This window comes from Microtus oregoni, unplaced genomic scaffold, assembly GCF_018167655.1.
Source record: "Microtus oregoni isolate MIOR12 unplaced genomic scaffold, Mior012 000011F_ref0000422, whole genome shotgun sequence".
Taxonomy (NCBI): domain Eukaryota; kingdom Metazoa; phylum Chordata; class Mammalia; order Rodentia; family Cricetidae; genus Microtus; species Microtus oregoni.
In genome coordinates, this window is record NW_024543070.1 from 13,726,784 (window position 1) to 13,742,103 (window position 15,320).

Sequence of the window (15,320 nt, forward strand, 5' to 3'; positions counted from 1 at the left end):
TATTTCACCAACGGAACCATCTTTGGGGCAGCATAATCATTAAATTATGAATTATTTTCTGGCTCCTTTGATACAAACTGAGTAATAAAATGAACTGACCCAAAAAAGTCATTAATTTCATTTGCTGTTGGGTATTAATAAAATACACTTTTCTTAGAGATGTTCCCCATTCACCTGGGTTAAAGCTATAATGATACAGACTTTCTGACTGAGGAGTGGAGGCCCATCTACCAAGAGACAAAGCTGTGATGACAGAGGCTTCCAACTCAAGGAAAGGCACAAACATAGAACCATGGGAAGAAGACTTTGGTTGAAAGGCAGATGAAATGATATAAATGGATTTGGAAAAAATACTAGTGGCCTAGTCCTAAAACATGCTTTTTATTTTCTGTGACAGTGAATGGCATGTGCTTTAAATCACATGTTGACTGCCTTAGTTCCTCAATAGCAATTTCTTAAAGTGGGGCCCTTGGACCATCAAAATTATTAAACATACTAGCTCAAAATTCAGCTTCCCTGGCCCTGCTTCAAGTTTTATGAGGCTGACTCCGAAGTCCACATAAGGGGATCTGCTCTTCAGAAAGTGCCATAATGGGTTTTAATGTGTGATGATTACTGAGCCACAAAAAAGAAAGAAAAAGAAAAAAATTGCAACAGTGGTCACTCGGGGAAAATCCCCTTTCCAATGTCCTTCGCAAAATGAGAAGAACAGAAATTTCAAAGCAAATACATCACAAATCTGTGGCTATTGAAGTTGAAGACTCTTCTTTCCACAAGGATAGGGTACAATAATCATTTTTTCTTGAGCTAGAATGATGAAGGCAATATAAATAAAACTCAATCCATCATATTCCATTTCTTCTAATTTCTTCGCAGATGTCCATCATTATATAGTCCCTTACCACTGATACCTAACTCCATTGTAATCCCAAATACACACTGTTCACGCTGATTCTTTCTCTAGTGTGTTCTTTTGACACTCTAAAAGAAAATAAATAAATTGGAACAGTGGGCCATCAAGACCGTAAGATGCCAACAGTACCAAGACATTAAAGAGAGAAATGGCCCATGCTAAAACCTATAACTCAGCATGCAAATTGGCAAAAACATTTATCTGCCACAGAGTCACCAGGGGGAAAATAATTCCCTTCATTTTTCCTTAGAAAATTGTTATGTCAAGTAGAGATGACAAAGAATTCATCCTATAAGTTCACAGAAAATGTCTTATTAATTCTAGCAAAGACCAAACATAAGGCCAACATTACTCAAATTGTGTGACAGTGTATCCAGTGGTAGAAACACCAAGACTTGGCTCTTCTGGGTTAGTCTATTCTACTCTACACCAAATTGGAAGATTGACAGCCAAAAAAGAAAAAAAAAGTTAAGAGTCAAAATTTGACTTCCTTTGTAGGAACTGTACTGGAGCAATTTTTCAAAATGCTGTATCTGCCATTTCTTTTCCTCCTAGGAAAATGTTATGCTTAGGAGAAAAAAAGATATTCAAAGGGTTGGAGGGTCTGGAGAAGCAAACACAGCCCCAAATCATAAGTAGGGGTGGCTAAGCAATTGAATAATAAACAGACACCTGCCATCTGTGGGAAAGGATGCTTCTGAATCAAACAAGGACAATGGATACATGGGAAGTTCCATGTGGTCCCTCTTTTAATCAAGCATTGCTCCAAAATGAGTCAGCTGGAATAGGCATTCCACTATGGGGCATGTTTGTCATTGCACTCCTCCTCCCTTCTAGAAGCTTAGCATGCATGCTTTTCCAGCAGGGTAGCTGTGCTTATGTGCAAAGGGATACAACACAGCGTAGTTTGGAAGCCACTTCACAGGATCACTCATAACTATACATCACTGCATTTTTTTCTGAGCGGGCAGTAGTGAACTATGCCTTTAATTCCAGCACTCAGGGGGCAGAGGCAGGTGGAGTTCTGTGAGTTTGAGGCCTGCCTGGTCTACAAGAGCTAGTTCCGGGACAGGCTCCAAAGCTACAGAGAAACACTGTCTCAAAACAAGCAAACAAAACCACAGAAGAGGTCATTATAGTATGTTAACATTTGTGTTTTCCTTTCCTTCTGTTATTTGTATTTTTGTTCCCTTCTTAATAGTAGGTAGGAGGACTTTATAAATATATCCCTGACTTCAGGAGACTCATATCCATTTAGGGAATGATCTGCCCAAATTTATTGGATTTAACCTTATAGGATTTCAGAGACAGCATCCCAAACTAAGTCTCTATACATGGCAAGTTCATTTGACCATCCAGTGATATTCATTTCTTCATAGCAACAATGGACAGCTCCTGTCAAAATCCACATTCAAGAACTGAACTGTACATATATTGCTCTGTCCATAATTGTACTTAGTACTCTGAAGCCAGGGATAGCATAGTGCTTAATCTCAGGGCTCACTTAGCCAGAGATCCTTTCCAGTGTGTTGAAGACTGTAAGGAGTACACGGAATATCTCCTTGCCATGGGAACCTAAGACTTTATGTTCTTGGCGCCTCCTCAAAGTCTTCTACTGACTTGGGCTAGATTTCTGAACATATCCATACCCTCACAAGTGGATGTCAGGCTTTTTTGTCTTTTCTGTTTAAACATTTTACCATGGGGCAGGTGTCACATTACAGGGAGCCCCAAATGAAAGTGATATGCTGTTTTTCAACAGATCTCTACCACTAAGCTTGTTCACTGTGGGCACAAACAGTACCCGTGAAGAAAAAAAAAAATGCCTTAATAGTATAGCCTGCAGTTGCTCTAAGACTGTGGGTAAGACGTTTCATTTCTTCTGTGAAGATTGTAGCAGTATCTGTGGGTTGATGGCCAGCCCAGTTCTTGAGTGCCTCTCTTTCTTGACACCATTATGATTAAGTGCTCAAATTTAAGAGAAAGGACTTTGGCCAGTTTATTCAAACCTCAGATTCTCTGACAGCCCTTTCAGTGAGTCAATGATCATCCGGTCCACAATTCACATCCAGATTCTTCTGACCCATTAAAATCCATAATGCTTCCCAGTATCTTCCATAGTTACTGTGATGGTATCTTTGATTTACCATCAAAAGACAGAGACAATGAAGATGCATTAGTAGGGTTCACACACAAAGCTATCTATGAACTATCTGCTAAAATATTAATACACAAAACAATACTTTCAGAAATGATAATTTTCCTGGCAATTCAGCACCCCAAGGAAACTTTCTTTTTCACTTAAATAAAATTTTAAACTTTATCTGAAGCATCAGGACAAGAAAACATTGCCTTATCCTATTACCCACCTGTGTAGTCAAGAATTACAAAAAATTCAGAAAGACAACCATATACTAACAGACATCAATAAATCAATGAGGAAATATTTAAATAATAGTTGTACCTTTTAAAAAGTTTTCTTAAAACAAAGAAACTGGTCATTAGATATTTTTTCTTCCATAGACACTATCTGGTTGTCTTTATTACTTGTGCTAACTACACACATGTGAGCACGCACACACGCATACGTACACACACACACACACACACACACACACCAAAAAATTAGGAATGCTTGGCACATTATAGTGACAAATCATTTTTCAGTTACCACTAAGATGTGTGATAAATGCTGAAAATTAAAAGTTGTCTTTGGACATTCATTTAGCACAAGTGAACAAAAGAACTATTGGAAGATTAATAGAAGACAAGAGGCATGTGGGTAGACATTGTTAACAATTTCTTTTGGACTGTATCTATACAGGTCAGGAATATATTTTTTAAAAAAGCTTAAAAAGTCAAATTCATTACTTTTGTGTTCCAGCCACCCACGTGGGTCCTTACAGACATGACAGAAATGGTATGACTAAACCATAGTGTGGCCACAGCCAAACCCTAGGGTCCCAAAGGCAACCAAGCCTGTCTACAAGCAAGCAATAATGTACAGGGGTAGTTTAAAGTTCATATGAGAAATTAAGAAGCATGTGGGGGTACAGATCCTCTAAAGCAAGCAAACCGAAGGCTGGATGCATCTTTAATTATTGGGTGTTGTTCCTAGCTTCACAACTCATAGGGATGCAAAGAACTTGCCTGAACAAAAGGCCTCATCAATAATATGTGGGCAAGTTAGAACTCCGCGTCAGGTGGAGAATGGGGATTGTCAATTAAGAATGGAGAAGGCTGAGTGCATCTCAAAGCTATGTTTGTGGATGTGAATATCTGCTTGTTGGTTAAACACACACAGTGTTCCACTAGCTCATCCCACTGTCTCCTAACGTGGGGAAAGAGCACAGCAGTGCACAGGAGCCTGGGGGTATGTATTTCAAAATAAGAAAGAGAATTTATTGATGATGGGGGGGGGCTAATCAGCGTTAGAAAGCATTGTGAAGGGAGGCTGGGAAATCTACCCAGGAGGGTCTTAATGAAGAGGCAGAGGTTCCTTTGTCTGAATGCTCTTGTGGGGGCATCTGGAAGCAGGATGTCAGTCCTTGGCTGTCCAGGCCCTGGGTCGTGTGCATCCATTGTGCATATATACAGACATAGATTGTGCTTGTGGTGCACAAGTGCTCATGCATACGGAGTCAATAGAAACTGGCACGTGGAGATCTAAGTGAAAAATCACACAAATCCACCATTCTCCCTTCACCCCATCAACAAAAGCGAAGAAAAAATAATAAAAATCTTGACTCTTTCCCCATCCTTAGCCAAAGGAAGGAGGCAGAATATGAGAGGAAAACAAACATAAAAAATCCGGTTTGGGGTACATGAGCCCCAAAGCCTGTGAGCTACTCAGCTACAGCTTTCACTGTAGGGAAGATTCCCAGCACATGGGATCAAGTTAATAAAAGACAAAGGACAACACAGGAGCTCGCTTCTGGTTCCACGTCTGAAAAGGAATCTACCCTGTGGATTTACACATTAAGGTGAGCTAGTTAAAGTAGGCAGTAGTACATCAACGGACTATTGTGTTCTAACAAATGTGGATCGTTAGTTGATACTTTTCCTTTAACATATGTGCTCCTTTGGGGAGATTGATTTCAGAGTGGCGACTACCCCCAGTCCTCCCCTATAGATGATACTTCCGTAAAAGTTCAGACTGCCAAGGATGTTTTCTCTCAGGGAAGCGATCTGGAATCTTTATCTTCAGGAAATCCTGGATGCACTTCTCCAGCTCTTCTTCGATGGAGAGCTTTTCCTTCGCAGCTTTCTTTTTGCTGCTTATGTTCGACTCCCTGGAGCCTGACGTCAGAGTCCTGAGCAGGTCACTTTTTCGCCTCATCTCTGACTGCTGGATCAGCTGCACGGGGCCCTTCTTAATGGGCCTGTCCAGGGTCTGGATGTTGCTCTGGCGCGTTACAGGACCGCAGATCACCGTCTCCTGGGGAGAGCTGGCCTCTGACTGGCTGTCGCAGCTGGAAGTGGAGAGGTCATTGCAGGAGGTGCCGCTCTCCCCTTTGTCTCCCTTACCATTCTTGCAGCAGCAATCACAATGAGAGGAGGACCACCTGGAAGGCTCACCTGGAAGGGAAACACAGACCCACAAATGAGTGCCAGAAACTCAGGGTGATGCAGAAGACGAACACGTTAGTGTTCAGAGAATACAGGTATACAATACAATATAATACAATAGCATCATCCAGAAACTAAGTCATCAAAGGGACATCAATTACTAATAGAAGACTGTGAATCTACTATAATACATGCTGAAGTGCACCAACAGTGCACTCAAGAGCCCTAGGTAGACATACCCAGGAATTTATCAGTCCCGGGTACCTGACAGATTCAAATTCTTAAGGCTTCAGTTCTACCAGCCGTAAAACCAGGATAATAACTTTCTTAGTAGCTGCAGTCTTGGGGATGGCTTAGATGAGACAAACAGAATGGAGTAGGTGGCATACAGTAATCTCAGAAAATGTGTGCCAATTTTACCGTGGGTAGCATTGAACCCTCAGCTAAAGCTCCACCTGTAGCAGCCAGGATGCAGTAAGAGGCTATCCATATGAGGGGAAATGCATCGGCTAGTGACGAGGGCTCTGGCCAGCCCCAGCATCTCATTGGTTTTCCATCATCCTAGGAACAGAAGAGCTCCACTTAGCAGTTACATGCGTGGAAACACTAAGACCCAGACAGCTTAAGAGATGTGTCATGATTTGAATAGCTCGTGGAAGAGCTGGGATTTGAATACAGATGTCCCAAGTGTTACAACCAAGCCAATTAACTGCTTCCTTAAACAAATCTTCTGTCTGTAAAATTCTTGCTTCTCAGACTACTGTTCAAGTGTGAATTTCTCTGACATCCCTGTACATCTCTCTTAAAAATGTTTGCCTCGTCACAGGTACAACTGTAGCTGTAAGTAACTGAAGCTGTCCCAGCAGCTTCTAAATCACTATCTTCCCAACATAGACATGGTGAAAAGTTCATTGTTGTAGGTCTAAGCAATCACGCAGGGTATAGCAAAGAAACTCAATAATACAAAGCATCTTATCAAAGAACTTCAAAGTAGCTGGATCAAGCCGTGCCTGAAGTTAGTCTTGTCAGTAGACATGTTGTATGATCCATAAATTTTATTCTTAGTTTAAACCAATATGAGAGCGTCTGTCTCTATCCCCTGAGTGTTGACTCTTAAAAGTAAGTTCAACAGCTTGGAGGCAGAGCAATTTTTCAGATACACAGTTGGTGGCTCCATAAACTTTGAAAAATCCCCAATCATGGCACAAAAGAACTTTCTCAAGCCTAAGTTATAGTGGCTAGCCTTCCAGTCTCCGAGTAGCCCCAAGGCTCCTGGAGTCATTCTATTCACTGATTATTTATTACAGGCTGGGTGCTTTGGAATATTACTTTAACTAGACAAAGATGTGTTACATTTGGTTATACTGCAGAATATTACTTAAACTGTGTAAAGGTGTGTTATAATTATTCATGCTGCATTTGTTTACAGATGAAAGGATGTGTGTTTAATTATGTAAAGATGTGTTGGATCTGTTTCACCTTGCCTGCCTAAGGCACCTGATTGATCTAATAAAGAGCTGAACTGCCACTAGTTAGGCAGAGAGAGGGATAGAAGGCACTGGCAGGGAGAGAGACTAAATAGGAGGAAGAATCAAGGCTCTAGCCTCAGGAGAAGGAGAGAAGGGAAAAGAACGAGGGGGAAAGAGAGGGACATGCCCAGGGCGAGAAGTCAGGCAGCCACCAACTAGCCAGCCAGAGAAATAGTGAAGATAAGATATACAAAGGAAAGAAAATACACCCCAAGGCAAAATAGATAAAGAGAAACAGGTTAATTTAAGTTAAAAGAACTACCCAGAAATGAGCCTATCCTAAACCAAGCTTTCATAACAAATAAGAAGTCTCTATGTCGTGATTTGGGAGCTGGCTGGTGGTCCAAAAGAGAAAGCCTGGTATAGCTGGGCATTTCAATTCACCAATTTCACTGATGCCATAAAAATATGAAGGAAGACCAATTTCCTTATTCTTATGTATAATACATTATAGATTATTAATATAGTAGAAAGGTAATGAAATATTTTCTACGATTTTTTAAATCCAGTTTTGATTTTTCTATGACTTATTCTAATAAACAATAGTTATCATTCTCAAAAATCTCATTCATTGCCATTTCTAATATGGTCCAAGAAATGAACCTATGAAAAAAGAGTCATCCCTTGACTTCCTACGTAATGTCTATATTTCACATGTATAAATGATTTTCGCACATGACAAGTAGACTTTTTTTTTGAGAGGAAATAAAAATATTTTTCTCTAAATCACAGCCCCAGAATCCCTAACTTTTACACACTCATGCAGTCCATTCACTTTCTAACATATGACTGAGTAATCATTGTGCTTATATAGCTATTAAATTAAATGCAGCAATCCAATTAGCCAAAAGGAATCATAATAGCAGCAATGCCATAGCCATTCTCAGTTATTACAAATAAATACCTTCTGCGTGACAGCAAAACTGCTTGTGCTTAGAAATACTTGCAATATCGAGGGCTTTCCGTCTGCCAGGGAACTGAGGACAACAGTTCTCAGGTCTCGTGGGCAGAAGCTGCCTCAGCTGCTGGACACTGGAGTTATTCTTCACTAATACAACTCACAGTGGGGTAATTCCATTGAATTGGACTAAATAAAAGTAATCACTTCAGAGCAGAGTTTATCTAACCTGGTTCACTGGAGAATGTTAGAAATTAAATTTAGCATTGAGAAAAAGAAGAGGAAAGAAAGGAATAGGAGGATAAGGAAGGGAAATACAGGAAAGAGGCAGGGAGCACACACACATACACACACACATTATTTGGAACATACTTGTCTATTACCATAAAACAAGGTAACAAAACACTTGAACAAGCAACCCCACTGAGTCAATAGAAACCATATGTTCCTGCCCAGAAATTGTCTTCCCCAGGGAAGTCCCCCCAGTCACCAAGTTCCAAAGGAAATCTGAATCTTCTTAAGCAGCACCCAAACCCATATGTGGTCAATCCCTGTGCATTCATGTGCACCCTTGCAGTGCATGGCACGCGAGGGACCTGGCACTGCTGAAGCTTGTTTCCCAAAGCTGCAAGGACAATCCTGCATTTCAGTGCCATCTGGGTTCTCCAGCTTCCAGGCACATAGAATTATTACCTTCCATTCAGTCCGGGTACTATCACTCTTACAAGGAAATTGAACAACTTAATTTTAATGTAGCTTGTCACTACGAACACATTTATATCTCGCAAGAACATTTGAATATTTTACCACTTTGGCAAGCCAATTTATAAAATGGCTCCTGAAGTCTTTATACTGTTTTGAAATCAAGGAAGCAGATGGGATTAATACAATCCAAACAGAGCCAGTATGAAATTTGAAAATAGTCATGTAGAACAGAGAAGTCCACTACCTTTTTCTTGGAAGCACTGTGTCCAACCACTCTCCTCCCAAGAATGTAACTGGAGAAGAGGACTGAGACTCAGCAGAAGGGGCTGCAAGCACAAGGCCCCTTGCCCTTGCGGTCCCTCTGAGGCATGCTCACAAATGTTAAGAAACCATGAAAGACCCATGCAAAGTCAACTCTGCAGCAGAAAGTATTCTAGGATCTTCCCGATAATGGAGAGGAGCAGAATCACAAATACACCAGTGCTCACTTCTAATCTGTGAGGTTTCAGCACTGGTTGGAATCTTTGAATTTAGCAAGGAAGCAGGTTAGAACTGATGAGTCGGATATGGGGAGAAAATCATCTCTTCCAGAGAAAAGCCTCACTTAAGGGTATGTGAAAGAGAAGAAAACCCATTGCCCTGTGAAGAATTATTAATTAATTGCTGGACCTAAAGTTCTGCAATGCCACTTTGCTTTGTTCTAGAACTCATTTCTGAGTTTGAGGGCTTCTGTGACAATTTCGGATATACTCCATTCATTCAAATATATTGGTTAATACTGCAAGTCAGACCTCAATCTCCATAAACATCCCAAATAGAAATTTAACTGATATAATGATGATTCTGCTACAAATGTACTGTACAATCAATATTTATTGATGGCCTAAGTGTCTCATTAGAAAGGACACTGTAGCCACAGCTGGACACAGTAGAAAAATGCTGAGTATCTGGTAATGCCTGACTTGGCATTGAAAGGGATACTAATGACAAGCACAAAGAGTATATGGCAGGTACTGTGTGACCAGATATAGTTCTGGAAGGATGGAGTCTTCCAGTGTAGTGCTTAAAAGTTAACATGTAGGTGAGTCGTCCAGAATACAAATTCACTTGAAAATGCAGGACAGGGAGAACTTTGTGTTTTAAATTAAATGCAAGGAAAATGAGAAAATCAGCTTTCCAAATATACATCCAAATCTTTCAATAGTTTACATCTCTGCCACATCAAGAACCAATCAGGCAGATGGTATGACTGAGGTGCCCCAGCTTCACAGAGCCTTAATGGTAATAAGTAGGAGAGGAAAGCCTATGAGAGATGCCTCCTCCATGAAAAATTCAAGGCCAGCTGAGTGAGGCATGACTTAGCAAACTCACAAAGTGCTTATGCATTTTTAAAGGAGGCGTCTCTGTAATCTACCCGTACTTCAAATTCTCCACCTGCTAATGGCCGTGAGTACAATGCACTTCATTACAGAAGCGGCTGTGAGAGCTGGTCCTCCCACGGCTTCTCCATCAATGGTGTCGGAGCCTCGCAGTCTGGGAGAGAGGTGGTCAGATTTAATTTATCAAGGCTGCTAAAAGACACTCTTGGTCTCACAGCTGAAAAGTCGATAATGAGCAAATTGATGTTTTCCTAATTCTGATAACCTTTGAAGATACATTGAATGGTGGAGATTAGGGATAGGCAGGCTGTGAAAACTCCTGGACAAAAAGAGTCCTTAAGCTTGACAATCATCATTTCTTGCTTCTGGCAGACCTTGCCTTCACTCGAGGGCATGTAGTGTTGGGTAGGCCTGGCTGGAACCTCAATTTAAGAGGTGGTGTATATGAACAAGAAAGGATAATTAAGGCATCCACACATTAGTCAGGAAGGCAGATACTCCAAGATTGTCCAACAGGGAGAATTCGATAAACGGTGAATAAGCAGACATTAGAAAGAGAAAAGTAACACTGAAGAGACGGTCAGTGGAGCTATAGCTGCTGTCTGCAAAGATGTACAGAAGAATACACAAACGCTAAAGCCTAAACAGCTTAGAATAAGTCCGGTGGAGGAGGGTACAGATGCCTGAGGAAAGCCTGCCACTCTTCTGGTGACGGTACCTGAAGGAGTCTACCTCTGTGGGTCATGATGGAGGGAGAACTAGAGCCAATGGCTCTGGGGCAAAGTCAAGCAGATGCAGCCTGAAGCAAGCCAGTCCTTCTCAGCTACATGGCTCACACCTTCCTGCAACATCCCCTCCTGACAAAATCCAAGAAATAGACAACTGTGTATGTGAAGAGTGTCCTCGTGTGACTGGTGAGTCGGTATGGTAATCCTGAGTCCTCGTCCTGACATCACAGAGCATCTCAGAGAGGGCGGCTTTGGAAAAGAGACGGTGCCTTCATAAGAGCACACGGATGCTCTGAGGGAAGACAATGGATAAGAGACAGCCCTCTCGGGCAGCTGGAATGGATTTCACATGGCAGTAAAAGAAAGCCATCATCTCACTTCAGCTCCTGCCCTCTGCCCCGTTTTACACTTCAGAGTTTTCAATTTGTTCTCGCCTTGCTGGCAACACACACTCTTCTACACCTGCTTAACTTGCTCATATCAGCACAAACACAAATGCTGAAATATAACTTCACAGAATGGGTTTACCTTTCTCTTCTCCAGCACAATTTAAACTCATCCTAAACTCTGCCCCTGGCTTTTATACTTTAACATTGTGTATGCAGAAGTCTCTCTCTCTCTCTCTCTCTCTCTCTCTCTCTCTCTCTCTCTGTGTGTGTGTGTGTGTGTGTGTGTGTGTTGTATGTGTACAGTGTATATGTGTATTCTTACAAAATTATTGATTTAATGGTTCTTTTTCACACGATGTCCTTCTGAATTCTACACCACACTAATATACACAGGTCAGGCTATGAGGGTGCATGCTCGGTGTATTGTACTCAACTATGTTCATAGCAGCAGTATTCATATTAGCTAGAACCTACAAACAACCTAGATTCCCCTCAATCAAAGAATTGATAAAATGTGATACATTTACATAATGGAGTACTACACAGTGGTGAAAATAATGATATCTTGAAATTTGCAGGCAAATAGATGGATCTAAAAAAATAAAAAAAAAACCATATAGAATGAGGTAACCCAGTCCCAGAAAGACAAATATAATATGTACTCACTCATAAGTGGCTTTTAGACATAAAGCAAAGAAACGCTAGCCTACAGTCCACAACCCCAGAGAACCTAGACAACAAAGGGGACCCTAAGAGAGACACACATGGATCTACATAGGAAGAAGAGAAAGACAAGATCTCCTAAGTAAATTGGGAACATGGAAGTCACTGGAAAGGGTAGAAGAAGAGAGGGGAGGAAGGGGGTGAGTAGAGAAAAACAATAAATAGAGAAAGACACTTAGAGAGAGAAAGACAGAAAATCTTTCACAAATAACTAAAAGACCTCTGACTCATAAAGGTCTTTAGAAGAGATACTATCAGGATACATCTGATGTAACCTTGATAAAAATAGGCTGACTTGATGGCCATCAAATTTTATGGCCTATCCAAAAAGTTCAAAGTCCCTTATTTTGTGTAGGAATGTGTATATAAATTAGTCATAATGGTTTGTTAATGTAAAGGACCTTGCATTATTATAGAACTAACATAGAAATCAGCTTTCCTAGCTATTCTATCTATGCTTCATATTTACCTAACTTTCCCATTTCAAGTGTTGAATCTATTAGGTTTGAGAGCAATGCAGTGATTTGAATAAAGCTGGTAATCCCGAATCCTGACTCCCTGGTTCAGTGTCTTGTTCGTTTAAGCACCTGGTGATAACACGATTATTCCACTTTTCCAGGACTTTCAGCTCTTTAATTGTTTTCTCCTTCATTTTATTTCATGTTAACCTTAGCCCATTGCCCCCTTTCTTTTATTTAGCTAAGGTCATACTTAATGATTCTGTCCCCCAAAGTCCAAGTTCTGTGACCCCCTACTAACCCCTTTCCTGCCTTCTTCCATTCATCCTAAAGATTCACCTTTGTCCTTTTCTTCAATCTTTTTGTAAACTGGAACAAGTTTCCCATGACCCATCCCATGTCTTAATCAATATCTAGACCACAAAGGGAGGATATATGGCCTGGGTGTGAGTAGAGTTCCCTAACCTTATGACCACCGTGGATGACAAAGCCTTAAGTGCGACTCAAGCTAGGTGGATCTGAGCCCTCACTGGGACTTTTCTGCTAGAACATATGGGTCATAAATGCTGTATTTTGTGGGAGGTTGCCAAACTGGGACATGTGAGTCCAATAGCCATCTTTCACACCAGCTGGGGAAGACATTCATGGAACAGTGAGCCAAGGGAGAGAGGAAAAGCTGAGAAATAGAGAGAAACATCCCATCATTCAGCAGAGTCTCAATTTGGCCTCAGGGCCAGATTTATAATCTTAAGGCCTGGAAATTCTCTTTCTGCTAAACCTAGTAAGAGTTAATTTTCTGAGGCTTATAACAGAATTCTTGAATACAATATCAAACACATGTAAGCACACTTAACATCTATTAACTCTCCATTTCATCATCTGAACACACACACACACACACACACACACACACACACACACATTCCCAGTGCTAATGATGCAGAAGGTGAGAACTATTATTCTTGCATAGCTGTCTTGAGAATGACTTGTTTCTTCTCTGGGTGGTATCTTGTTTATCACATTATCCCTAACAAATGTAAATAGCATTTAGAGCAACAAACTAAATCTATGTCACCATCTCTTTTGCAAAGGAACTATAGTTGTGAACAAGGTCACAGCTACCCCCCCCCAGTCAAAAATTTGCATAATAATAAAAATATAAAATAATACAATTGATGAAGGACCCCCATATGTGTCAGTTCTCATACCAATCCAGTAAGTGATGCCATTTTTCTTTGCTTTTCATGAAGACGAATTAATGCAGCTTAAAGATAAATTAGCCCAATCTAAAATTACAAGCTTGAGAAGTAGCAAGAGTTCAACCAAGATCTTTTTTTAGAAATTTCATAGCCTCTGTGGGGTTTTGGTGAAAATATGCTCCAATGTCATACACACACACACACACACACACACACACACACACACACACACCAGCCTGCAATGGTTAAAACATTTACTGGCTAGTATAATCATCCTAAATATTCTGTCTTCAAGAACACCTCTAAAGCATAATAAACATAGAACAACTTGAATCTCCATTTTCTAAGGAATTTTGTTCTAATATTTGTGTAAGAGATTTAAGCTCTCTCACTCCAAAATATTGGCACAGAAGTAACTTAAGGATAAGGCATGTCGGTCCTCTTGTTGAAGTGTGGGGTGGACACATTCCTCTCCATGTATTCTCTCAGCTGCTGTGGGAATGATCAGTGGTGTTTGAAGTACACACTTCATCAGTTAATGAAAAAGCTCTTTGTGACATAATAAAGATATAATATTTACCAATACTGTTTAATAAATATTAAATAACCAAGCAGGATTTGGTATCTTCTTAAGAGGGAGAATGTGTGTGGGCAAATGAACACCCAAACTTAGGTTTCTTTCTCATGGCTCAAAAAGAGTCAGCCTATGCTAGAACAAGTATTCAAGAGCCAGAGAATCTGTGGATCTGAGCAACACAGAGGAAAAAGATCTGTCTCCAAGCATGTGTGAGCCATGCACCATGCTGAAGGAAGTCAGTGTTCAGCAGAAAACCCTGAGAGCAGAAGACACTCTCATGAGATGTCCAGCAAGGAGGAGATTCAGAGTCCAAGTGACCACAGCAACAGCATAGAGTCAGAATCCCAGGAAGATGGGACGTAAAGAGCACTGAAGGAGCCAGTTCAGGGCCTGGAGAGGGTATGAGGGCAGAGTTCTGTGTAGGACCATGCTTGGGACAGTATCAGTGATACCTCTGAGATGATATACCCTGGGGACAAAAGGTCAAATCCAAATGGAGGGGATTTTCTAAATAAATAGTCTATCGTCTGGGATAGAAAAAAAGAACGAAGGAATGAATGAGAGTAAAAATACTCTCCAGAAGAAATTGTTCTTCCTGACAGCGAAGGTAAATGTGCATGACAAAGTAATTTGGAAAAAGAGGATTATTGCATGGACCACAAATGTGATGGAGAGAAGTGGGGGAGGAGGGGAGGGAAAGAGAGGAGAGGAGAGAGGAGGCATGAGGAAGGGATGGGAGGGAGGAGAAGGAGAGGAGAGGAGAGGACTATGGGATGATGACTTTGGCCTACATTGTTACAGCTTATAGACTGTGGAGATACTGAGCCCCATGGTGCCCTGCATCAGGCAGCATCTCACTGAATGCTCCAGCCTGTGCAGAAAAGAGGGGACTACAGTGCTTTTCCGGCTCAGGGTTAAGTAGGTAGCTGGTTAGGACCTGCCTTTTCCAGGTAACAACAGTCTGCCATTCTGTCTGGATTCTCCCATTAGGAACATTAAAAGGCCTTTTCTGAATGGTATGTATTCTTGACAGAAGAATAATTCTCAGAAATCTGGGGTGAATAGTTTAATCACAATTCCCAGGCTGCAGAGAGGAGAGCCTAGAAACAGACAGTAATGGGTAATGGGAATTTTAAAAATTCCACACTGAATTGCTGAACTACAGGCACCTATCACGTGTCCATTGTGATGCTACACTGACACACAGCAGGGAGTTTTCACCTTAGCATGTGTTCTGCCTAGCTTCTTGACGA

General features: G+C 41.0%; 1 protein-coding gene across 1 annotated transcript in view; it reads right to left on the reverse strand.

Moving 5' to 3' along the window:
* Window positions 1-1,426: 1,426 nt before the first annotated feature.
* Window positions 1,427-15,320, reverse strand: part of LOC121453703 (BTB/POZ domain-containing protein KCTD16) — a 265,481-nt gene continuing 251,587 nt past the window's right edge. Inside the window, exon 3 of the mRNA XM_041660636.1 lies at window positions 1,427-5,491. Coding sequence (XP_041516570.1) covers window positions 5,040-5,491 — 452 coding nt within the window. The 3' untranslated portion in view covers window positions 1,427-5,039. The remainder of the gene's footprint in view (window positions 5,492-15,320) is intronic.